We start from the raw sequence: 23595 nt of genomic DNA on the forward strand, positions 1-23595 counted from the left end.
AACTCAAACTACACTAGTTGTGCATGCTGATAACGAACAGTCCTCTGTTATGGCGCAGTTTATTGAGGCAACAGACCAATGAGCCCAGATGGGAAACACCTGTGTGCCGGTAAACCACGTGATCCGTTTCCTCTCAATGGGAGCTAACACGCTCTATCCGCAGGGGGGCGCTCTCTCCCCGCTGTAATCATGAGACATCTATGTATGGCTAGTAGTTAGCAACCTAAATCTGGTTTATTTTGACCACTGCAGGCTAGTTTGATCATGTAAGCCAAATATCGTTTAATGTTCCTCTTAAATGTTTAGTAAGTCGGTGTGATTAGGATTTAAGTTTCATTTTTAATATACCAAATAACTAAGACACCTAAGTCACCATACACCTAGCTAGCTCAAGCTAAATGACTAGTGTACACATTACACTTTTATCTAATACCTTACATTTAGTTCAGTTGTGCTTATAGATCTATCTTATAGATGCACATACCAAAATGAAATATTTTAAGTAAAATGTGTATTATTTGCCTTCCAAAAATAGCAAAAGCTTTGGTGTCTTTTTATATTTTTTTGAGCTTCATCTCCACTGTTTTAAACGTCTCTCTCCAGCAGGTAGCACACCTAGCTATCAGGTGGACAGAGGACTATTTGATGGGACACAGAAACATTAGAGCTGGACCTGTAGTGTATTTGTTTCCCCAGAAGAGGCCACTCAAAGGCTGACATATTAGGCTGTAGCCTACCACTGACAAACACAATCGGTTTCACAGTGTTTCTGTTTGGAGTCTCATGATTCATTTGTATGCACATTTTCCTAAAATCCTACCTGTTATATGCTATCTTTGGAAACTTTGGGAGCATTAACTAAGTTTGGTGCGTCTGAACAATGTTTAGCTGCCCAATACGAGATGATAATGACTGACGTCATGTAATGATACATTTTTATTGTTTGCTCAAAAGTTTGTTTTTCCTCACTACATTTTTTATTCTACCTCACTTAAAACTTTAACTCAACTTATCTATTGTCATTTAGTTGATTGCGTGGTACTAAGCATGTTTAAATTCCAGTCCGACAGTGACCTTTCCTCTACTGAAAGTCAATCTTTACCTGTGAGAACCAGCAGTTTCACTGTGTCATGAAATGATCTCAGTTTGCTCTTCGCTGCCTACACACTTGGGCGTGTTTGTGTAGGGGATTCCATGTATATGACTGCTAGGTGTGTTTGGATCAGTTACTGTGGTGATATTTACCAACTGTGGAGATGTTGAGTCATTATTGAGAGGGTAGATTTTACAAAGAGAGTTTCTTTTAAAAAGGGAATGAACTTTGTCATTTAGTGTTTTTGTAACATCTTATTTTTGTACTGCTTTAATAAAGAAAGGATTAAAGGTGGGGTAGGTAATTTTGGAGAAACCAGTCGAGTGCGCTAGAATTAAAAAAAAAAACACAGCCGGAAGAAATCTGCCACTTCCTTACAGAGCCCCTCCTCCAACACACACGAAAGCCCGGCTAAAATGACTGGTCGTGCTTTTTACAGTACTACGGCTTCCACAGATGACATTTTTTAATGGATTTTTTGTCAAAGCACTTAAGATATTCATTGCTATCGGGATGTTAAGAGCATTCCATGGAAAATAACAAAAAGTGTATCTCGAGCCGGTTTCTCAAACTTACCTACCCCACCTTTAAGAAAGTGTAACTGAATAAAAGTATTAATCACGTTGAAAAGTTGCTGTTTAATGAGATAAACATTGATTTGATCAAATAAGCTTACTTTGCTTTTTCTCTTAACACTTAAAGTCCTGATTGAATCAAGTTTCTGAACTTAATGCTTTCTTTTGTGGTTGAGTCAGAGGGCTGGGCTTAGACTGCCAGACAGAGGCAGGAAATCCCTGCATGTGTGTGTGTGTGTGACAGAGGGAAGGAATGTGTGTGTTTTACAAACGTATTTCTCCTTGCATTTCTCTCCCTTCTCTGCTCAGACGTGTTCTGTCCCACCACCAACTCACACTCCAAGGTAAGTTTTAGCTCAACCATTCTTTTTGCTCTTCGATCCTGTCAGATTTTCTCTTTGTATTTTTACTTGTTTTCCTGCTTTTACCCTGAAGCCTTTTCCCATGTGTCCTCCCATACACTCTCTCTTTCCCTGTCTCATCACATTCCTCTCCTGAAATCAGCCGAGGACCGTCACAATGGGACAATGAATCTTTAGTTGAACTTCAGCGAGACTCAAATGTCTCTGATATCAATCTTGTTGCATATTCTCTGCTCCACCTTTATGTTATCAGTGAGGAAAACCCAGCCTATAATTTTCTTCCCTATGTGTCCCCGTCTCACTTCCTGAACATAATTCTGGTCCTTTTTGCAGCAACTTCCGTGAAGTTAGGGCGGGGTATCAAACTGGTACTGTAACAGCCTCAGATCTGGAAAATTAGTTAGAAAAAAAAGTTAGCTTGACATTTAAACGGCAAAATGTCCCTACATAAAATGTCCCTACATCTGTAAAAGAATGTTTTGATATTCATATCACTCTATCATATATCTATTTCCTCTTTGTACTCTGGTCCTTTCAATGTCTCCCCATATACATCAGCATGTCTTGATTTCAGTCTCATATAATGCAGGACACACACACACATACACACACTGTATACACTCGGCTTCAATTGACAGATTGCTCTCAGATCTCTCCTCGCCTGCAGCTCTGTCCGCCTGCATATTGTCGCTCTCATATTTCTGTCTGGTTATCGACGCATGACTGACTGATTGAGTCAGTGACCCCTGTAGCATATCGGTGACCTCCACCTAAACCCCTCTGATCTCCATGTCTCCTTTTACCACTGACCACAGAAGCCATGGCCTAAAGGGCTATCTTTCTGTCCGAGATTGGACGCTTTTTATAACAGGAATGCACCTTACTTGCTTTTTGATAAATAACCAGATATTTGCATCTGTGTCTGTGCACAAAATGAACAGGGCTTTTCTTCTTGATCAGGGAGGCGTATCATTTATCACATGCTTTTACAAATAGAAAGCCCTTGTACACTTTAGCAACCTGAATCCGTGGGAGAGAAACTCCTTCTGGAGGGAACTTTGGGATAATAGCCTTTGCAGACCATTAATATGCACAAAAACCTATATAACACACTGCAGGAAAGGGAAGGCCCAAAGGAGCATAATAGGGCCTCTTTCAATTGCAGAGTTTTCAAAAAGGTGTGTTCAGATTAAGTGCCCTGAGAGATCTTTAGGGAGCCCTACAAGTCCTTGCCTTGCGTGGAAAGGAAACTGTGAGATTTTCAAACTTCCATTCATACCCGTTGCTTTCTTTGTTTCCCATTGCGTAGTATAAGTGAATTGAAGGCAAAAGGTTACATGGAAACATGGAGGAGCATCTTGCTCTCCCAGTAATTATCCACTTGGTGTTTAGCTTTAGCCAGAAAGCAGGAACCCGACTCTGCTTCCCCCCCCACGTAGCGTCCTATCCGCAGGCCGCAGGTAGGCTTTCATCACACCGGCTCCAGTTACCTCCCTCATATAAGCTAACCAGGCCAGGTGAGCGCAAACACTCCTCAGTTCCCTACATCCTCACACACCGGGTCACACACACCCCAGTGGACACGCAGAATGGAGCCCGAGTTAGACAGCATGCCGGAGGTACCAGAGGAGATCTTACAGTTAAGTGGAACGGGGCCTTTCTTTGGCATCCTTACTTACTCTTGGAGCGGCTGTCCAAGCATTGTAACCCTAACTCAGGGCCCTGCGTGTGCTGCCTCTGGCCCTTTTTCTGTTTCCATCGCTGCCTTACCTCCACCACTCTACAAATGTATCTGTTCTCTTTAACTTGCTTGTTGTGGTCATCAAACCGCACCTGTCTAATGATTACAGTTTATGTAAAAGAGATGTAAATGCTGATAATATCAAGAGAGGAGAGTCGATAAACTGTCATCCAAACTGAAAGAAACTTAAAGGGGCGTAGCTGCTGCTTCCTTAAATGCTTGACTGACCACAATTCTGAAGTAGAGATAATATGTCCCTTGTTTCCGCTGCCTAATGAGGCCTTTTTCTGACAGTATTATTGGAAATTTGGCAGCAGTATTTTACCTGTTGGATCAGTGTCGTCAGTTGACTCTAATCACTCTTGCTAATTGCTTTTTAATCTTCTCATATCAGTCATGATTGTTTCCTGGCGTCAGTCTATCAGCCAAATTGAAACATAAACTGCTGAGTTACATAATTGTTTTCTAGAGAAGAAAACAGTGTAGTAAATGCTTCGCCCGTATTTAATTGATGTTTATTTTTGCACCGCGATACTGATATCAATGTTATTGGGAGATATAGCGACTGCCATAAAGCTGCAGCGCCCTATCAGAAGAGAGGAAACTGGATGCTGCGAGATGGGTTTGATAGGGCTTCAAATGTGTGTGTTGTCATGCAGGAAAGGACTTTTGATTATCAGTAGAAGCACACAACTACAAATAAAATACACTTTTATATTGTTTCATACTGGACTTCTACAAAACATACTTATCATGCACAACACATATAAACTACTCTACCTCTGTGCCAATAACTCAGTTCTTAGCACAGCCGTAGTTAAGTAACAATTAAAAAAGTAACACTTTTTTACACCCCATCACTCAGTTAACCTTTTGTTAGGGTGTTGTGTTGATTAAAAAAGTTTGAACATGTTTTTATTTAGTTTTTCCTACCTAAAAATGATGAAATGACCAAGCAGTGATTGTATCTCACTCTGTGCAAAGTAAAGGTAGGCTCGCTACAAACCTGACTTCCTTTCAGCGGTGTAAAATATAGCAGGGAGAACAGACAGGATGTGGGTTTGGTTTATTCTTATTCCTATCTGACAGGGTGGGTTAAACTACAATACCGAGAAGAGGGTATATATTAAAGTGACTCAACCCAAATCTAGATAATTCTCCTCCAAGACATGATGTAGCATGCATAAAGCCCCGCCTTTGTAACACTATACTTTTTGGTTTTAGTAACGCCTGTTTGGTCTTGTGTTTCATAGAAAGGGACGTCATAGCCCGTGGTTTTTAAGCAGCATCACAACACCTCATTTTGTGTCAAGTCCAAGTGTAAGGGTGCTTATCATGTCAACCACACTCTCTCTGTCTTTCCTATAAGGAAGTGGTGTTTGAAAGTGTCTGTAACACTTCAGTTGGCGTGAAGAACCGTACATTTCTGTAAACATCGGCCCCTAACTTCAAATATCGTCTGATCGTCACAACCTTTGAACTTCCTCCATTTGTCACCTGCTTGTGTTCTAGACTTCTGCTTTTACTTCTCTATCCATTTCCCTTTGGGAACAGTGACACAACTGTATGAACACTTCCTTGTTTCATGCAACCCCTGAGTGTGACTCACCCATTGTGGATCATATCTATATCACTCTTTCTGTTGGAGTCCACACTATTGTCTGCCCTCTCTATGGCAAAGTGTGTCCTCTCTACCTTTGTCTCACCATGACTTTCTTCCCTAATCGCAGCATGCTCCCCTTCATGGCAGCGCCAGGCCAGTTTGGTGCAGAGGTCCGGGAGGAGGGCCTCAAAGTGTGGAGGGTGGAGAAGATGAAGGCAGTGCTGCTGGACCCCTCCGAGGTGGGAGCCTTTTATAACGGGGACTCCTATCTAGTGCTGGAGAACCGCGGGCAGCTGGGAGCAGACCTCCACATGTGGATAGGTGAGAGGCAAACATCTGGGTATACTCTGAGTGTCTGTAAATCACAACACAGCAGGGTTATTGAGCATGCATCTATGCAATCTGACTTAAGTTCAATTGATTATTAACATGCACATACACATTTCAGTTAGTGATAAATAGAAGCAGGCACAATACTATCTGCATACTGATAATATAGTATTGTTTATATACTAATATAAAACAACTGCATTGATTTATATAATGTACATTTCATCTAATCTTCTTATCTATGCCATTCTTGCATTTCACCACATTTAAGCATATTATTGCTTTTATACTGTTTTATATACAGTATTGTAGTATACACATTGTTTACAGTTGTAGAAGTAATGTGCAAATTAAAAAATATATATAATTTCTCTATGTTTACACATATTTCTATTCCAAAATGAAGGAAGCTGTATTGTATCCTAATTTCCCTGCGGAGATCAAACATGTATTTCTTAATCAGATTTCCTAAGACCTTTTTCAGTTCATGAAGTGCTCTCCATGTTGATTTGTTGTCAGTTAATCAAATACCCTTGCTGATCAATTGAAACATACAAGTTATTTTGGTCTTAAGAAAGCCAGGAGAGACTCATGTTCAGACCTTTTTGGATAAAATGTGTATCCCTGTCTTGACAAAGCGGTATATTGTTTTCTATTTGCCTGTTGACCATTCTCCAGTGCTGTGCTTACCACACTCCTAAACCTGGCCCTGTGCTGCGGGTGAAAAGCGAAATAACCCCCCCCCCGCTGATGGTGATGACACACGAGACACAGCGCTGACCTGCTGCAGGATTAGTGTGCGGAGAGAGAGGAGGATTAGAGGGAGAGAAAGAGAGGCAGAAGTCCTGAGGGAAACTGGGATAGTTTTTGGAGCGAGGGCCCATGAAAGATGCACGAGGCCTGTGTTACAGTACTCAAATGCTGCTGTTGTTTCCAGCATGTATCCGGTGCTTAGGTAACACTAAGCTGATTGTCCCGAAGCCTCCCTCCTCCTCCTCTTGTTTACAATTGATGACCCCGGTGTTGTCTTTTGTGCCACACTCTGTTTGCTTTTGTCTCCATGCCCCATCACCTCTGTCAGCGGCTCTTTGTTCCTCACATGGTGACATCCTCACCTTCCTGACCTCATTTCCTAATGCTCTCTTTCCCTCATGTGATCTCACTGCTTCTGTTTTCCTTCCTTCCTCTATTTCCATCACTCTTTCCTGCAACTCTTATGTTTGCCTTCACCTTATTGTTTATCTGATGTTTGGTTTGACAACATGATCAGAACTGAAAACTAGCACTTGTAAGACTAATTGTAAATGTTGGCTTTGAAGTTAAGCATGAAAGTTGGAATTATTGACCATGGAAAAATAGACAGACAAAACCCTCCTGTCTCAAAGTCTTCTTTTCATTTCCTGTAGATTTTCTAGGGCTTTTAAATGTATCATATTTTGGCTTTGTTAAAGTGTCCATTTATTTATTTATATTTTGTCTAAAGCCCTTCAATAGTGTTTTAATTTTCAAAGTTTATAGATTTTGTATCTTCACGCTCTACTGTATATTTTCTACTTTTTAATGCTGCTTTAATTCTATTTTGAGATGTTTAAATTCTAGTATTGTCTATTTCTACTCTTTAATTTCTACTTATGTGCAATGCCTTGTTTTTTATGCTGCTGCAATTTGGGAACAATAAAGTACCTCTTATCTTATCTTATTGATCCAAGAGGGAATCAAACACAAACAAACGAAACAAAACCTAATGAAAGGTTATTGACCCAAATGCTGACTTCATGTCTCATGCATAAGAAATGGATGTGTATGTTCTGTTGCATTTATTAAAAAACTTAAAGTCTCTCTTTGGTTCTTAGCGTTTTTTCAGCTTCATATTTGTTTTCCTTCCTCCCACAGGTGAGCAGTCGTCTCGGGATGAGCAGGTGGCGTGTGCCATGCTGGCCACTCAGCTGGACAACTTCCTGAGCGGAGACCCCGTCCAGCACAGACACGTGCAGGGCTACGAGACCCCCGAGTTCATGGCTCTGTTCCCCAGAGGGGTCAGCTACAAGGTGAGGGAGGGACATACCTGAGTGCTGAAGTTCAGATGCTTTAAATGCCGTTGAAATGTGAGAGAATTATATAAATATCTCCATTGTCAGCAAAACAAATGCACGGTGCAAGTGGTTTATTGTATGGGTAAGATTTCTGGTAGGAAAGATATCATTTGGTATAACTTATAGGTTAAATGTTAGTTTCCCTTAAAAGATATACTGGATATATATATTCATTTATGATTCATTTCAATATTATAGCAAAATATGCTATAGACAGAAAAGGGCATTTAGACAAGGGGAAACAATTATATTTTGAAAGGCACATGTAAATTAGATTAAAAATATATATAATTAAAAAAATTGAAATGTAATTCTTAGTATAATGTATTTTCAATTGTAAGCTAACATTTACTTTTACTCAAAAAGCTTAAACTTTGATACTTTAAACGATAATCTACATTTATTTTTAAAATAATAAGTAATAAACTAGATGCAAGACATATCTTTCATTTTATCCAGAATCTTTTTTACTACTGGAAGAATCTCTTTTTTTTATTTTACAGCACTCTGGATATCATGGCCTCTGTGCCAAAGTTCATTCATGCCCTTTGATTTTCCTGGGCGCCAAGTCGAGCTTGTTAAAACCATAGACTGTATATATAAAGGTTAAAACCAACGAGGATGTTAAAGCAGACATTTCCCAGCAGGACGAAACATACAAAACAGATATAAAAACCTTGATGCATTTTTTAAATGAGTATCCCATGAACCTCTGTGCAGACGGGCGGTGTGGACTCGGGCTTCAGGAGGGCTCAGGGCTCCGGCACGGTGCAGAGGTTGTACCAGATCAAGGGGAAACGCAACATCCGAGCCAGGGAGGTGGAGCTGTCCTGGAGCAGCTTCAACAAAGGGGACTGCTTCATCCTGGACCTTGGGGAGGTGAGGACACAAACTGTCAAACAAAAAAATATCAGCTTTCATAATCAGGAAGACCTCAACACTGAGAAACCAGGGTGATCTCATTCATGATTTCGTTGCCCTCCAGATCATTGTGTCGTGGATCGGCTCTCAGGCCAACATGTTCGAGAAGCAGAAGGTGCGTGAGATCGCCTCGCTGATCCGAGACACGGAGAGACACGGTAAAGCCAAAATCGTGGACAGCAACGAGGGGGAGGAGCCAGAGGAGATGCTCAAGGTATCTGCACACTTTTATCATGCATGTTACTCATAGAGGAGGTCATTTAAAGGTCACCTATTATGCAAAATCCACTTTTTAATTTATTTTACACATAAACATGTGTCCCCTCTGTGTAAAGACATTCTGAAAGTTTCAGGAAAAAAGATTCTCTCACTTTTTGTCCTGATCCATTTATATAAAAACCTGTCTGAAAATGAGCTGATCAGATTTTGGCCACTTTATGATGTCATAACGATGTTTTGGCTTGAGTAACCATTAGCCAATCACCAACCAAGGTAACCCCCCCCCTCCTAGAGCACCATTGTGTTCTTGTTAACCAAATATCTCTCAGAGGGGCGTGGGGAGTGGCTCCTTATTTTCATCTAAAGTAACAGACAGAGAATCAGCACTTTTGAAACAGGGCTGAAACAGAGGGGATTATGGGATGCTGCAATGATCTGTTTGGTATTTCCAGCCAAACACTTCAGAGACATGTTTTGTCCGAAACCTATAATATATTGATGAAAAACAGTGTAATAGGAGACCTTTAAAAGCATGCAAAGGAAGTTCTGGGGTTATTCCTGAAAAAGACTGTTGGATCTTCTTGGTTTCTGAGCTTCCTGTCTTGTTGCCGGGCAGGTTCTGGGAAAGATGCCCCAGCTGGCAGAGAGCACACCAGAAGAGGACAGCAAAGCAGACGCTTCCAACTCTGCCTCCCTCTACAAGGTACCTTTATAGCTTCATACCTGCACTCGTACTTTAAACTACCTGTTTACATGTCAGTGTAACACTGTGTATTTTACTCCACAGGTGTCTGATGCCACAGGATCCATGACGATGACCAAAGTGTCAGAGAAAAGCCCGTTTGCCAAGGATCTGCTGGTTCGTGATGACTGCTTCATTCTGGATAACGGCGCCAACGGGAAGATCTTCGTCTGGAAAGGTGAGAAAATACTGCTTTACCCCGAACCAGCAAATGCACCCATGCCAGTGATGTGCGCTATCTAATTAAATCAGATTTGAGTTTAGCATTGGGGAAAATATGTGAGAGTCTCAAGACACATTCTTTAAAATGTGGAGCGAAAGCATTTTTTAAGAACATCAGCATTATTTAAAGTCTCACTACAGCTCTATACTTTCCCCAGTGCAGTGCAGGGTGTGAAATCCCTAAAAACAAAGCTGCTGTCTCTTCTGATATCTGGATAAAACCATACCTCTTACATCAATGATTAACATTACATTTTTTTAAGAGTTTATTTCCTGGCACAGAATTGAATTTCAATGCAAAAAAAACTTTTCAGGTAAGCCTGGCAGAGTGGAGAAGCTTAAGACATCTCTTTGTTGGGAAAGTAAATGTACAATAACAGTCAAAATGATAAAGTATGAAAATGAAATCATTGAAAGAAATTCAGAGTTTTGAGTTATGGGCATATGATTGGTGTAGAAGGGACTCATGTCCTCTTATTATATCAAGAAGTCATTGGAAACAGCCCTGGTAGTGCTGCTGGTTGTATTAGTATTTTTATTTAGCTAGTTTAAAACTATGTGGGAACTACTTTTTATATAATATTATTGCCCCTAGTAAAACATTTTACTTAAAATTGCTGATATTTTCTCTTGTGGACACCAGGAGAAACTGAAAACGTACTACTATAACAGATATTGAAGATGAACAAACTAAATTGTGCATGTATGATCCAGCTTTGGGCAATATGGTATACAATCTCTATGAATGCTGCTCCTAATCTGAGTCATTGATTGACTTTCAGGTAAAGGAGCAAATGCTGAGGAGAAGCAGTCGGCCCTAAAGATGGCGGATAACTTCATCGAACAAATGAAATACCCCAGGAAAACTCAGGTACGCTCATAGTTCATACCAAAATGAATAGCTTTTAGAATGTTGTTGTGATGGATTGTTTACAGATTCAGTACACTGTGACTTTATCAGATATACAATAAGCATTAAATGTCTGCAGGTGGAGATTCTGCCCCAGGGGAAGGAGACCATCATCTTCAAGCAGTTCTTCAAGAACTGGAACTAAAATTTGACTCATCCTGCACACGAGAAGAAGACGCTGTACATCTGAAAACCGACGGCATCTGATACAAAATACTTTTTTTATATGCAATGACCCGATGTACATATTTGTAAGGTACCGAGCACACTGTAGCTCATTTTGAAATAGTTAGAAAAGAGATGTGATGCCACTTTTATAAATGCAAAGTCTATTCTGTTCGAGATAAAGATTATAAAGTCAGAGGTTTTTTTTACGATGCTCGAGTGTCACAGATTTGCCTGCATTTGACAAATAAAACTTGAACTGCTTGCTACTTGTAGAGAGTGGTGTTTATTTCTTTGTCATCATTTTCTTTTGGCCAAGCCTCGGACCATGACAGGTTTTGTATAACGTTGTTTAATTGATCCCCTCACTGTTCCCATGTCTGTGTGACTACCTGCACACAATAACCCAGTATGATGGCATCACAGTCATCGTCAAGTGTAATCAATGGTGGAACTAGCCCATAATATTAACTCAAATGCTACACTTGTGTAAAGGTTTGAGGTCATTTGAATGTGTAGTATGGCATCAGTTTATACAATATGATGTTCTGCTTTATTTAATTCTTCATAAGTTAGTATATTAGGAGTTTTATGCATCAGTAATAACACTATATCTTATACATTTCAATCAGGGACTATCTATCTACAGTACGAGAACTTTAAGAGTCATACTTATATTCAAAACAATTTCACAACTGTGCAAACACTGCTTTTGTTTCTAGGAGCAGATTTTGAAAATGCTACAACATTTTCTGCCCCTAGCATTCAGAAACAAGACAATAAACTGTCTATTCTATACTTTTGAATGCAGGACTTATTTTACTCAGTATTTTACAGTGTTTTTCTGCTACTTCTACAAAAGTATAATATATAAATTCTTCTGTGATTTCTGACAGTTATTTTACTTTGACTGAGCCTTTACTCATATACAGACTTGACACTGAAGGCAATAAATGTCGTCTGGCCCAGTGTGATGTATTTAGGGCGTATTAAGCTAATGACTAAAGGTCAAAAGGTCAGGGGGCTGATGTAGTACCTTGACGCAATGTGTTTCACTCTTACGACTCTTCCAGTAGCTAACGAGGAAGTGAATGGATGACTAGGCAAAATGTAGGATTCTGATTTGAGGCCGTCACGCAGCGTAACGGCTTTGTTATTTGACCGTGTTATGGTAGTTTATGTTGGAGGGGAATAAGGACTGATTACAGTTCATCAAAAAAGATTCAAACAATTATCTCCAAGCCTTGAAATAGTGTTTCAATGCTAATACATGCAGTTATAACTGTCATGTAATTGTATGCTGCAAAATATTGGAAATATTACAGAGGTGTAAAGTAACCAAGTACATTTAAGTACAATGTTGAGATACTTTACATGAGTATTTCTGTACTTTGTACTTCTACTCCACTACAGTTCAGAGGTAAAATCGTGTGTTTTTACTCCACTACATTTACTTTGTATTTGAATTATAATCAAGTCATTAAAACTAGCTGCACCTTTACCAGCTTTGATGCATTTATAATTATAATCAAAACATATCATATATTATTCTGAAATGGACCAATGTGAAATGATTACTTTTACTTTTGGGACTCTAATAATATTTTGAGGCTAATACTTTGTACTTTTACTTGAGTACCATTTTGAATGCAGGACTTTTACTTGTAGCATAGTATTCCTACACTCTGGTACTTCTACTTTTACTCAAGTACAAGATCTGAGTACTTCTTCCAACTCTGCATAAATCCAGTTCAGAACAAAACACCTTTTTTTAAAACCTTTTTAACTAAATGTTTTATGTATTTTAAACAGTGTTTCGTGTCTATTATGAGTTCATTTATTTTTGCCAATTTTACCCAAGCAGCCACTATATGGAAAACACCTTTACCGTTACAATCTTGTTTATAGGCGTGTGGTGCAGTGGGTTGTGCGTTTGTGTTCGGATCAGGGGGTTTGTGTTCGGATCAGGGGATCACAGGTTCAAACCCCACTGCAGTCAGTATGTTGTGTCCCTGGGCAAGACACTTCACCCCAAATTGCTCCTGTGTTGATTGTCCACAGTATTGAGTATGTAAGTCGCTTTGGATAAAAGTGTCTAACAAGTGACATGTCATGTCATGTCATGTCATGTCATGTAATGTATACCTATTTACAGTAACGCCTAGCAGAATCCCTGCTGTGCGTCACTGAGTGATATGAGAGACTTACAGCGGTCATTAAACCTCACGCCTTCCTCCAGCGGCTGCCGAGAAGCATGAGGGTTTCTGTCAGAGGTTTCCTCGCCACCTCAGAGGGAGTAATAAAAAAGGTCCAAAGGTCAGAACGAGCAGAGGAACAAATACGCAGCGGGTTAGAGAGCAGCGTCTGTCCAGAGATCTCCACCAGCAGAGCTGCACCACCCTCCTCCGCTACAGGTAGGACACAATGAATATCAGAGGTTAATACGATATGCTGTACATGTCTATGGTACAGGTGTGTGGGGCTGAAACATTTAGACTGTATTTATGGTATCTAACACAATTTTAGAAAATATATTTTGCATTGTAGTTCAACATGTACGTATGTGCTGAATATAGATTGAATTATTATATTATTTTAAACATGAGAAACATTTTCTTTCTTTCCAGATTAATACTCAAGCATCACTGATTTGAGTATAAATTAATGACTTATATTATTACATATTTTTGGTAGTTGTCGCTTATCATTAAAAGCATTATTATGTTTAAAAAAAAAAGGTTTCACATTTCCACAAAACTTATTTTTTCATTGTTTTTGAGGTTTTCTTTTCAAAATAATGTATATCTGGAATAATAATAAAACATCCATGTTATATTGCCTTAACTAAACTACACAATAGTCTGTCAAATTGTTAAATTAGTTCTCAAAGAGTATTTAACTAATATAATATTCAATAATATAATACCAGCCATTTTACCTTTGACACATAATGCACATTTTATTCATATATTTTTATTTTTTCTGGAGTATTTAATTATACAGCTGCTGTTACTTTTTACACCCCTGGTTCCCCAACAATTTGTTTTCCTCTGCTACAGAAGATAGGACGCCACCATGGAGATGACTATTCTGAAACCTGCTAAAAGTATGTATAAATCCATTTTCAATCACTGCCAATTGCATTTGTCCTGCTTCATGCATGTTAAAACAACTTTTGTCTGATGTGGCTGGAAAATGCAGCTTACATCCAATCAGATAAAGGCATTAAAGTATGTCCTTCATGATTAAAAGCCTTTAATAGTGGCTGTTAAAGCTTCAAGCTAATAATCACAAAGGCTAATAATTGCAGTTTCATTATTGCAAGTATCAATACTCTGCTGATATGCTCACTTTGTTGGAAAAATAACAACATTTTCTGCTAGATTTTATGTCAAGTGATAACGAATGAGACTCAAATTATGTTTCCTCCTGAATGTACACAATATCAGTTTTTATTTTATTACTGCACATATTTTATTCCATTCTATGTCAATGTAAATACTGCTATATTTTACAATACATTTTTGTATGTCATTATAGTTTCCTTAACATAGTTTTCTATCTGTGTTTTACAGTTTAGTTTTACCTTTATGTATGCACCACAACACCAAGTCAAATTCCTCGTACGTGTCAACCTACCTGGTAATAAACCTGTTTCTGACTCTGATTCTGAATGTGTCCCCCTGCAGGAGTGGGCATACTGAAGGGGGGGGAGAGGAACACCCAGAGCAGCTCCATCGGGGCCGTGCGCTGGAACCTGCCCGAGGAGGACGTGCAGATCCACAGCTCGGCCCCGAGCAGAGCCGCCATCAACCTCACTCACCGCTCACAGGTACATGGAAACTGCTTTTTCATTTATTTATTTTTTCTGTGAATTCCGTTTTGGTTTACATTCTATTAAACCATACCCTGTTGTGTTTTCCTGCAGCAACACCCTCGTCAGAACGGCCTGAAGGATCTGCGCAGCCTGCAGGAGTGTGCGCAGTTCATCCATCACTGGAAGGAGCAAGTGGACCAAGTCTGCAAGGTAGGACATCAGGGAAGGAAGGAAGGAGATGTGAGTCAGTGTCTCAGCAGACTCATATTATTGTCTTCAATAGCAGTGGCAACGTGTTCATTTAGAGGGCAAAGAACAATCTGACAACAGAAAAGAGGGTAGACTTTAGGGAACAGGAGAAGGAAATACTGTATTTTTTATTTCTAAACATTCATTTCCTTATAATGTTGACTCTGGTTGTTTGCCAGCTCAGTAAAAAATGGCTTTGATTTGGACGGTAAAAATGACTGCTGATTATCTCAGTCTGTTAAAAGTCCATACAGATAAAGCTTTACACGTATAGGTTTATTACTCATCGTTACAACGCCTTATTCAGAGCGTTAGGAGTTCAGATGAACCTGTTTTTATGACCAAAACAGATGAGCGTTGCCGTGGGAAACATTTACCTGATCACGCAGATAGATGAGTAAGTTGGATGGGTGGATGCTACCTGTTTATGATGCCCGGTTATCTGCCTCGCAGTGCTGAGTCACAGATCGAGGGTTTATTTAACTGTAACCTTTCTATTTAGACATCCGTAAAAGGTCAAATGTCCCACATGTGGCATAGGTGCTTTTTTTTAAACGTCATATTATGGTCATAGTGTCAGAGTCAGAATAAGAAAACGAGTTCCCAAAAGTTGCTCTAAAGAATTAAATGTATTCAAATTAAAATAGAATAAATATATTAATATAAACATAAGGAGTTTAATTAAAATGCAATGAGAAAAGACAAATAGATTACATATTTATATTAACATAAGAAGTACAAATGTGCAACAACAACTCTGTAAAAGATGGGACTGATAAAGATATGAATAAAAACTCATTGTTGTTTGAAATATTCACTGTAATACATATAAATAATCTTAAATCTTATTTTACAGTTGAATAATTGCACAGGTAACATTGTGTTTTTAAGAGTGTGTGTTGCTGTGTTGTAGCAGGGCGGGGGGGATCCAGACGAGGGTCCCAGTGATAAAGAAGCCCAGAGTGCAGACAGCCGTACTGAGCGCAGCCTGGAGGAGAGCAGGAAGCTGATCCTGGAGTGGGCCGAGGAGCTGCACCATGTCGACAAGGTCAGAACATGACAAAAAAAATACTATTCTGTTTTTGTTTTTTTGGAACAGCTATAGTTGTGAAAGAAATATCAATGTTAACTTACTGATTTTGTATCCTCAGTTCCTGAAGGAGATGCCCTCGGCGTTGGAGAGTGAAGAAAATAAGAAGAAGGATTTCAACGAGGAGCCACAGATGAGGATCATGGAGTGGGCGAAGGAGCTGCAGACAGCCACTGAGGTGAGGGACATTAAACCAGAAAGAAGTCCCAAAAACACTTGTAGAAAGGTTTTTAGTATCTGTTAATCTCAACATAAACGACCTACCAAGTGCATATCAGTTGGGAATTGTAAGCGCATGAAGGGAAATGACTTAGTTTTACTCTCTTTACAGTAGGCAGTATGTAAGAATGTGTGGTTTTTAAGGGGGAAACAATGTCAAATCTCGAAGCGTTTGTGTCTGCAGAGTTGTGGTGTGCCGAGTGAGGAGCTGGGCAGAGTGCTGAGTCAGCTCGGCCTGAAGAAGAAGCGTCTGGGGAACCTGCTTCCTCTGCTGGAGTTCATCACCTGGTCCCTGCTCAGAGAAGACAGCACGGTGAGAACATTTCTGCCATAACATTGCGTTGTTTCTGTGAAGGCTGAAATGAAATAGAAACCAACATTTAATCTGACCATGAAACGAATAATTGGCTTGGAATACGCTACGTGTGTTACATACATAACGTGTGGTTAAAGTGAACCCTGCTCTCTGAATGCGTGCAGAGCATCAATAAATGATTTGGCTTATATGACCCTGACTTCCACAATAAATGTCCTTAATAACTAAAAGTTTATCTGCTGAGTTTACATTTCACATGCAGATGAAGGCGCGGTATACGGGCCAAAGTTCTTTTATTGAAGTTTGAAGGACTATATCGCAACAATTAAGAGTCCAGTTTTTCTTTCTTTCATGCTTGAAAACGGGAATTTCCACTAACTGCAGCAACAGTAAACTGCATTTTCTCTATTTATGTTTAATTATGGCTCTAAAAGGGGCCCTATTATGCTTTCTCGGGGGTGTCCCTTTCCTGTAGTGTGTTATATAGGGTTGTGCATGTAAATGGTCTGCAAAAATGTCACAGTAGTAGAGGCACAAAATACAATGAGGAACTTGAAAATGACCGTTGACTGGTGGTGCATGGTCTGGTCTATATTGCATTACTGCCCTCATAAAGCCAGGGTCATCACCACAGTCAGCCAAACGTAGCAAAGTGCTAACAGGAAGCACTGGTACATCACACAGCATTAACATGATTCATGGTGATAAATGAAAATGTTGCTCTTGTGGAAAAAAGTGATTTTTACCTTTTTGTTTTCCCATTTCAGAAAATGATTCCACAGCTATGGTTACTGGCAAAACAAAGGACCTGGAAAGCCGGGATTTCAAGATACATCCCAAACTCAGGTGTGAATTAAAACAAATAATTGTATAATCTTTTGACTCTTTGTTTTAAAAATGACACAGGTTTGCCCGAAGTGCGATCAATATATTATTCTGATCTGATTGAGACGGTGGAGGTTTTGATCATTTCATAAAAAGCTATTTGTCTTTTCAGCAACTCAACACAGTTTGTCTTGTATAAGGTGTGAGCAATACAAATAAAAATGGATTGTCCTTTTTAGAATAAAAAGTATTTTAAAGGAACATTATCAGGCAAGTTCAAAATAACGCTGAGAAAAAGAATTAGTAAGTGTGTTGTGAATCATCTTACGCTTAAGGTTGATCATGTGACCTTTTATCCCATCCTCTGTAAATCACAGCATTTCATTAACACATTTGTTGTTTGCACATTTAATAACATACATGTCTCTGTTTGCAGTCTGGAATTGGATTTGCAGCGCAGCAGGTGAGATCAACCCTTATTCATCTTATCTTGTCTTGTATAACAACACTTATTTTACAACAACCTCATGCTTTCTCTGTTCCCTAACAGCTGATGTGATCCTGGACCCCATGACCAACCACCCCTGGCTGCACATGTCGGAGGACCAGGTCCAGGAGGGTCTCTCTGAGGCCGAGCTGCCTTTCAGCCCCCAGCGGTTCGACAGCTGGCCCTGCGTGTTGGGGTGGGAGGGCTTCAGCAGCGGGCGCCACTACTGGGAGGTGGACATATCTAAAAATGGCTTCTGGCGTCTGGGAGTGACCACCGCAGACTCCAAGCGTCTCGGCCGGTTCCCCATGACCCCCAAGGAGGGCTACTGGGTCCTGTGGCGCAGCAACAACAACTTCTACGCCTGCACCAAGCCGGAGAGCGCTCTGCCCGTCGGCATGGTGCCCAAACGGATGGGGGTCTACTTAGACTATGAGGAGGGCCAGATCTCCTTCTACAACGCAGAGACAAAGACCCACATCTACACCTTCACTGGGAGCTTCAGGGGGAAGCTGTACCCTCTGTTCGCCCCGCTGGGGGGCCGCACTGTGCTGAGGATCGTCCATCATACAGCTACTGGGAGAGCTTCTTTGGTGGATTCATTGTAACTTGATGGAAAAGTTGGTTTTTCGGGGGGGATTTGATTGACCTTCCATGTTGCTTTAAATAGTTGCTGTCAAATAGTGATACGCAAACGACGACTGATCTATATCAAAGTGCTCATGATGCTGTAAATAGATGTATCTGATCATAGCATTAGAAAAATCGGCAATGACATAAGTGGAGATTTTGATCAGACGGTCAGAAACAAAAACATTGAAATGAAACTTTGTGTAAAGTATTTATTTGAAACCATGGAATTTTTGGAAAATTACACTTAATTTTTTCAGAATCTCCTTATTTATGTGTGGACATGAAAGTGTGAACACATCCCGTATCTATGCACTTTATAATGCACTTTCAGAACTGCAATAAATATTTATATACATACTGTAATATGTGTTTTTTCATTCTTATCTCTGACATCAATGTGAATCTTTGTACATTTGACTTGACCCTATTACAATGCTGATGTTCTTCTCTTTGCATGACCATTTATATTTATTCAAATGTTTTATATTTTAAATACATGTAAAATGTGTTTACATGAGTGTCAGGAGCCTCTCTTACAAGCCCAGGGTCCGTAAGCCTCACAGCTGGAGGCAAAGAGACTGCCGCCCCCCCGCAGGTCTGCACAGTCCCTGTCTTCAGCATCCCACTCCACCGTCACCCTGCAAAGGGACAAAGGGGGACATGTCGCATTTATATGTGAATAAATACTCAAATGTAAACAAATACAATCAGTTGTATGTCAGTGTGTATATGTAAATGCTTGTTTATATGTATATATTGTAATAATAAAACATATTTCATTAAAATGTATGAAGTGAGTTATTCTCCAAGAATATATAAAATAATTTGTTATCCACGTATCGATACCTATTGGACTATACAATTGATTCAAGAGCCAAACGAGAGGTACAGGTCTGTATTTTTTCGTAATTCCTAAAAGAGATATTTGATCTAATACTTAGAATCGTGTACAACAGGTCAGCTGAACTTGCAGAAATGCCTTTTGGTCCACTTTGTTTACAGAAAAAAAAACATGTTTCAAAAGGAAATGAATGAAAATGTTCTTTGGTTTGAATGATTTATTAACTAGAAACACATACAATGATTTTGATGTGATTATTTGTCGTATTTTGTTTCCTACAGTACATACATAATACTCATGTGTGTTTCACCTGGCTAGGATGTTGAAATTACCCGTGGAATAAATATAAAATGCTCTTTCTCTACTGCTTCTTCACGAACATTATTGTCGGTTTGAAATTGGATACATAAATATTATTATTTAATAGATCAACAAATATCTTTTTGCATTTCTTGATCACTTGCTGTAATAGTGAGCACATCTTGGTCACCACAGCTTCAACTGTAATGTCCATATTATGAAAATGATGCTTTAATTTAAGAAGTGTAATTAGAAGTGTAGCATAATGCTTCTGGTGTCTGCTGCTTCACAAATAAACCTCTCTCATGTATCTGTTCTGTTGCCTTTATAAGCAGATGTTCCACATTTCTATTGTTGTTCCTTAACATGAAAAACCTTTGACCCGTTACCATCTGAATCTGGACTTACGGCATGTATTGCTGGACGTCCCCCCCGTCCCCCCACAGCCACAGCCCCTCCTGCTGAGCGTCCGTCAGTCCCACCCACAGGAAGGGGAAGAGGGGGAACCGTCTCATCACACCTTGGATAAACTCCTAAAGAATAAGAGACATTAAGATGACTTTATATCCAGAAACGCTCCCTGATTGTATCTCTGTGTTTGTGTTGTTACCATCTCTGCGGGGTCTCTGATGACGGCCAGGCTGCTGTTGAGCTGCAGGCAGAACTCTGAGCTCTCGATCCAGCTACGATCATCTTGCTGTCCCACTGAGAAGAAGTAGCAGTGACCCCCCCACCACAGCCAGCCGTCAGGACACACACTGCACCTGGGGTCTACACACAGCAGGCAGCACACACTGATCTGAATGCATTCAACACACCGGTTAATACAACTCAACATGCCAAGATTTCATGAGAGCTTTCACCACTGTCATCAATCAAAGATCTGCCATCTTAATGTCCTGCAAATGTTTACGACTGCACCCACACACTTTGAGAAGTCACATGTGCAGGATGTCGGATGTTGGCATCAGAGAAGAGAATATAAATCACCTTGAGTTACGGTGTGGAGCATCAGGTTCACTTCCTGGCGCTCTCTTTGGCACTGCTGCAGTCTCTCCATCAGCTCATGGCTTGACGTTTTGGCGGTCTGATCCACTTCTGGTGCTCTTGTCCACGTGACTGGCCAATACACATGAGTCATTTAGTAACTTGATGCAGTGTACCTGAAGATGGTTTGTAATTTCTATGATAACAAGTATAGTAATAACAGGAAATAGATGTTGATGCCCCGCTTTATTATCAAAAAACATGTCAATTACAACATGGTGTCTTTAAATGTTTCAATGAGTTATTTTTAAACTACAAATGTATTCATATACCTGATATCTGACTTATTATGGTTTGAAAATAATGAAATGTAAAATAAACTGTAGTCCTAAATTATTTTTATTTATGCGGGCACAAATAGGATCAATGTATATAACATGTATTATTTTACATTTATACTCACCAAATAATACCAAACCCATTAGAAGTCCTATCACCAGAATTGATGTTGCCATAACAACAGCCACACGAGTTGTCAGTTGACAAGTGTGACAGCATCCTGCAACTGTGGTGTAAAAAAATCAACAATCATGAAACTAAAACTTCATGTAAGCAGACGTTTTTCGGAAATCGTCATTGTCAACAAGAAGGGTTATCTTACAATGACAATGTAAAAGGACTAAACGTAGGATATACATAAACCTGTTAACCAATGACTTGAGCACTAAAACACATCATACTATCACCTGCCTGTGGCTTCACTGTTTAACCTCTGACACCCATTAAGATAAAACTGGGACACTTTCTCCGAGAAGTAAACTTGGACTTTTAACCAGAAAAAAACGTCAGCTTTTAACTGGGTGAGGTTAATGGGGTGTTATGCAAAGTACTGATGAGTTTGACAGTATAACAATGTCTAACTGTGATGCAGATAAAGATAAGATCAAACTGTTTTGTAATATATATATGTAGTATTATTTCCAACATGGCACATTTTCTTTTTATGTTATGACTACAATACATAAATCCAAAAAAACACATATTTCAATCAATCAGCCAAATATTATATAACCCAATCTCACAAACTACACATTTGTCTATGGGCTGGACAGTGAGCACAGATATGACACCCTCTGTCCTTAGACCCTCGCAGAATAAAACGAAAACCTCCTGAAAAAAGGGCAGAAATAGTCTTAAACATGTATTTTGAACCAAACCAACAGGGCAACATTTCTAAAAACCTGGTTTTTAATGCAAGAAAGTTCTTATTTCAGTTTTACATTTCCAACACAAAATATCGTTTTACATGAAACTCTGTGGAGAGTCAATGCATGTTGTGAGCTTTACCCTTTGTCTTTCACACATTTTACACGTCCGGTTACAATTTTAGAAAATGTGTTTATCACACTGTATTTCTTCTAGTTCCTCTGCTACTATTCACTTTAACAGAATCATTAGTCAGGAAGTTGTTGGTTTAATATAAGAAAGATGCGGGTGACTATTGCCATATTGGCTATTATGCACATACTGTATGTAGGGGGGCTTTGTGATATACCTAAAAGACTTCGGTATATCACAACTTCTTATCTGTAAATACTTCCAAAAATGGCCTTTCCAACGTTTAAAAGCTCTACAAGATCATTTTGTGTAAAATAACTAGGTTTCTATTATCACGAGCACATTGAGATAGTACTTTGACAGGATTGAATGATGAACACCACTATATACTACTACATTTTTCTACTTTAAAAAGGTAAATGGTTCTCTGTTCTCCCAAGGAGCACATCGTCTATCCCACTTCACATCAAATGTTTTGTTCCATCATCACATTTCTTAGAAAAATACGTTTTCAGGGAAGGACCATTCAAATTGAGGAACCACTATCATTTAAATAATTCAATGTTTCCCCACATGGTGAGTTTCATCTTCCTGTGCGTTCTGAAAAAGTCAAGGTTTTCTGAAGTGTGATGTTTGTCTTTGAATTTTAATCAAACACTTCATAAAAAATAGAAAAATATTATTCATTTAGGTTAAAAAACTAACCTGCAGGTGTTTCTCTTTTCGCCTCATCCTGTTCGTTTCTCAAATCCATGCTACTGTATGATACTATTTCTACTCTACGGGCCGTCTCCACGGCAGCGTTAAAAAAATCTTGGAGGTGGGCGTATCTGAAGCTTGGGGATTTTTTTGCGATCAACCAATCACATGAATCTCCCGCCCGCGACATACGAAGCCAAAAAGCCCGAAGTAAACTGGATATAAACTCCCCAAAACAGGCGAAAACATACCACTGTCTCTGCCACCTCCCTCCATGCCTGGCTCCTCCGGTTTATATCCCGGTAGGTCTGGTCATAAAGCACCGGGTGATTGATTCGCTACCGCTAATTTCTCCTCCATTTTTTGGAATATGAGGAAATGATCTGCGGTATGTCTCTCCCAGCATACACGCCGTTTGATTGGCTAGAGCTTGAACTGTCAGATTTGCGTACACGGGATTTGATTGGCTGACGCTTCCTCCTCAGCTTCAAAAGTTGAACATTGTTCAACTTTGGATCTTGAAAATCCTGAGAATCTCCGCTCGCCTGCCCACAATGGATTTCGGCGAAAGCGAAAAAAAGTGACGTCACCCCATTCAAAGTGAATGGGCAGAAGCGTTTCAAGATTTTTTAACGCTGCCGTGGAGACGGCCCGGTACATTTTGTACATGCTTGTTGACTCTGTTACACATTCTCACTTTCGGGTTAGGGTTTGTGCCGCCCCTTCCTCATATCACAGCCCTTCTCTTAAACATGGGAACTCAAGTTATAAATGAATACTTAGATGTTTAACAGGGGAAGCTGGCAGGCGTATTAGTG

The 23595-nt window shown here is 39.7% G+C and overlaps 3 protein-coding genes across 6 annotated transcripts; 2 read left to right on the top strand and 1 right to left on the bottom strand.

The window, feature by feature from the left end:
• The first annotated feature begins 1874 nt into the window (after positions 1–1874).
• Positions 1875–11251, top strand: capgb (capping protein (actin filament), gelsolin-like b). Its single transcript, XM_034136961.1, has 9 exons — positions 1875–2012; positions 5502–5695; positions 7598–7752; positions 8518–8676; positions 8783–8932; positions 9554–9640; positions 9725–9857; positions 10684–10772; positions 10891–11251. The coding sequence occupies exons 2-9, from the start codon at positions 5503–5505 to the stop codon at positions 10954–10956; spliced, it is 1032 nt and encodes a 343-aa protein (XP_033992852.1). The 5' UTR covers positions 1875–2012; position 5502; the 3' UTR covers positions 10957–11251.
• A 2096-nt stretch (positions 11252–13347) lies between these two features.
• On the top strand, positions 13348–18641 carry si:dkey-219e21.2 (nuclear factor 7, brain). 3 transcript variants are annotated; one of them, XM_034136772.1, is made up of 10 exons: positions 13348–13390; positions 14036–14082; positions 14666–14808; positions 14905–15003; positions 15956–16090; positions 16194–16310; positions 16536–16664; positions 17435–17513; positions 17929–17955; positions 18043–18641. In XM_034136772.1, exons 2-10 carry the CDS (start codon positions 14052–14054, stop codon positions 18585–18587), a joined length of 1305 nt encoding a protein of 434 aa, XP_033992663.1. In that variant the 5' UTR covers positions 13348–13390; positions 14036–14051; the 3' UTR covers positions 18588–18641. The 3 variants fall into 3 exon arrangements, with proteins under 3 accessions (XP_033992663.1, XP_033992666.1, XP_033992665.1); XM_034136775.1 differs by having other exon boundaries at positions 15959–16090; XM_034136774.1 differs by having other exon boundaries at positions 13374–13390; positions 14039–14082.
• Positions 18642–18806: 165 nt separating this feature from the next.
• On the bottom strand, positions 18807–23062 carry LOC117488049 (C-type lectin domain family 12 member B-like). Of its 2 annotated transcripts, none has more exons than XM_034136777.1 (6): positions 23029–23062; positions 21204–21305; positions 20744–20872; positions 20364–20524; positions 20162–20286; positions 18807–19250 (listed from the first exon to the last, which is right to left on the bottom strand). In XM_034136777.1, exons 1-6 carry the CDS (start codon positions 23051–23053, stop codon positions 19133–19135), a joined length of 660 nt encoding a protein of 219 aa, XP_033992668.1. In that variant the 5' UTR covers positions 23054–23062; the 3' UTR covers positions 18807–19132. The 2 variants fall into 2 exon arrangements, with proteins under 2 accessions (XP_033992668.1, XP_033992667.1); XM_034136776.1 differs by lacking the exon at positions 23029–23062 and adding an exon at positions 22784–22997.
• Between the last annotated feature and the right edge of the window lie 533 nt (positions 23063–23595).

This window comes from Trematomus bernacchii, unplaced genomic scaffold (assembly GCF_902827165.1).
Source record: "Trematomus bernacchii unplaced genomic scaffold, fTreBer1.1, whole genome shotgun sequence".
In the NCBI taxonomy this organism is placed as follows: domain Eukaryota; kingdom Metazoa; phylum Chordata; class Actinopteri; order Perciformes; family Nototheniidae; genus Trematomus; species Trematomus bernacchii.

Coding starts and splice junctions, on each gene's coding strand:
- capgb (XM_034136961.1), top strand. CDS start 5,503: ATGCTCCCCTTCATGGCAGCGCCAGGCCAGTTTGGTGCAGAGGTCCGG. Junction 5,696..7,597: donor AGACCTCCACATGTGGATAG/GTGAGAGGCAAA, acceptor TTCCTCCCACAG/GTGAGCAGTCGTCTCGGGAT. Junction 7,753..8,517: donor CCAGAGGGGTCAGCTACAAG/GTGAGGGAGGGA, acceptor ACCTCTGTGCAG/ACGGGCGGTGTGGACTCGGG.
- si:dkey-219e21.2 (XM_034136772.1), top strand. CDS start 14,052: ATGGAGATGACTATTCTGAAACCTGCTAAAA. Junction 14,083..14,665: donor TATTCTGAAACCTGCTAAAA/GTATGTATAAAT, acceptor GTCCCCCTGCAG/GAGTGGGCATACTGAAGGGG. Junction 14,809..14,904: donor ACCTCACTCACCGCTCACAG/GTACATGGAAAC, acceptor GTTTTCCTGCAG/CAACACCCTCGTCAGAACGG.
- LOC117488049 (XM_034136776.1), bottom strand. CDS start 22,967: ATGTCGCGGGCGGGAGATTCATGTGATTGGTTGATCGCAAAAAAATCC. Junction 20,873..21,203: donor AATGGGTTTGGTATTATTTG/GTGAGTATAAAT, acceptor TGTATTGGCCAG/TCACGTGGACAAGAGCACCA. Junction 19,251..20,161: donor GACGTCCAGCAATACATGCC/GTAAGTCCAGAT, acceptor GTCCCTTTGCAG/GGTGACGGTGGAGTGGGATG.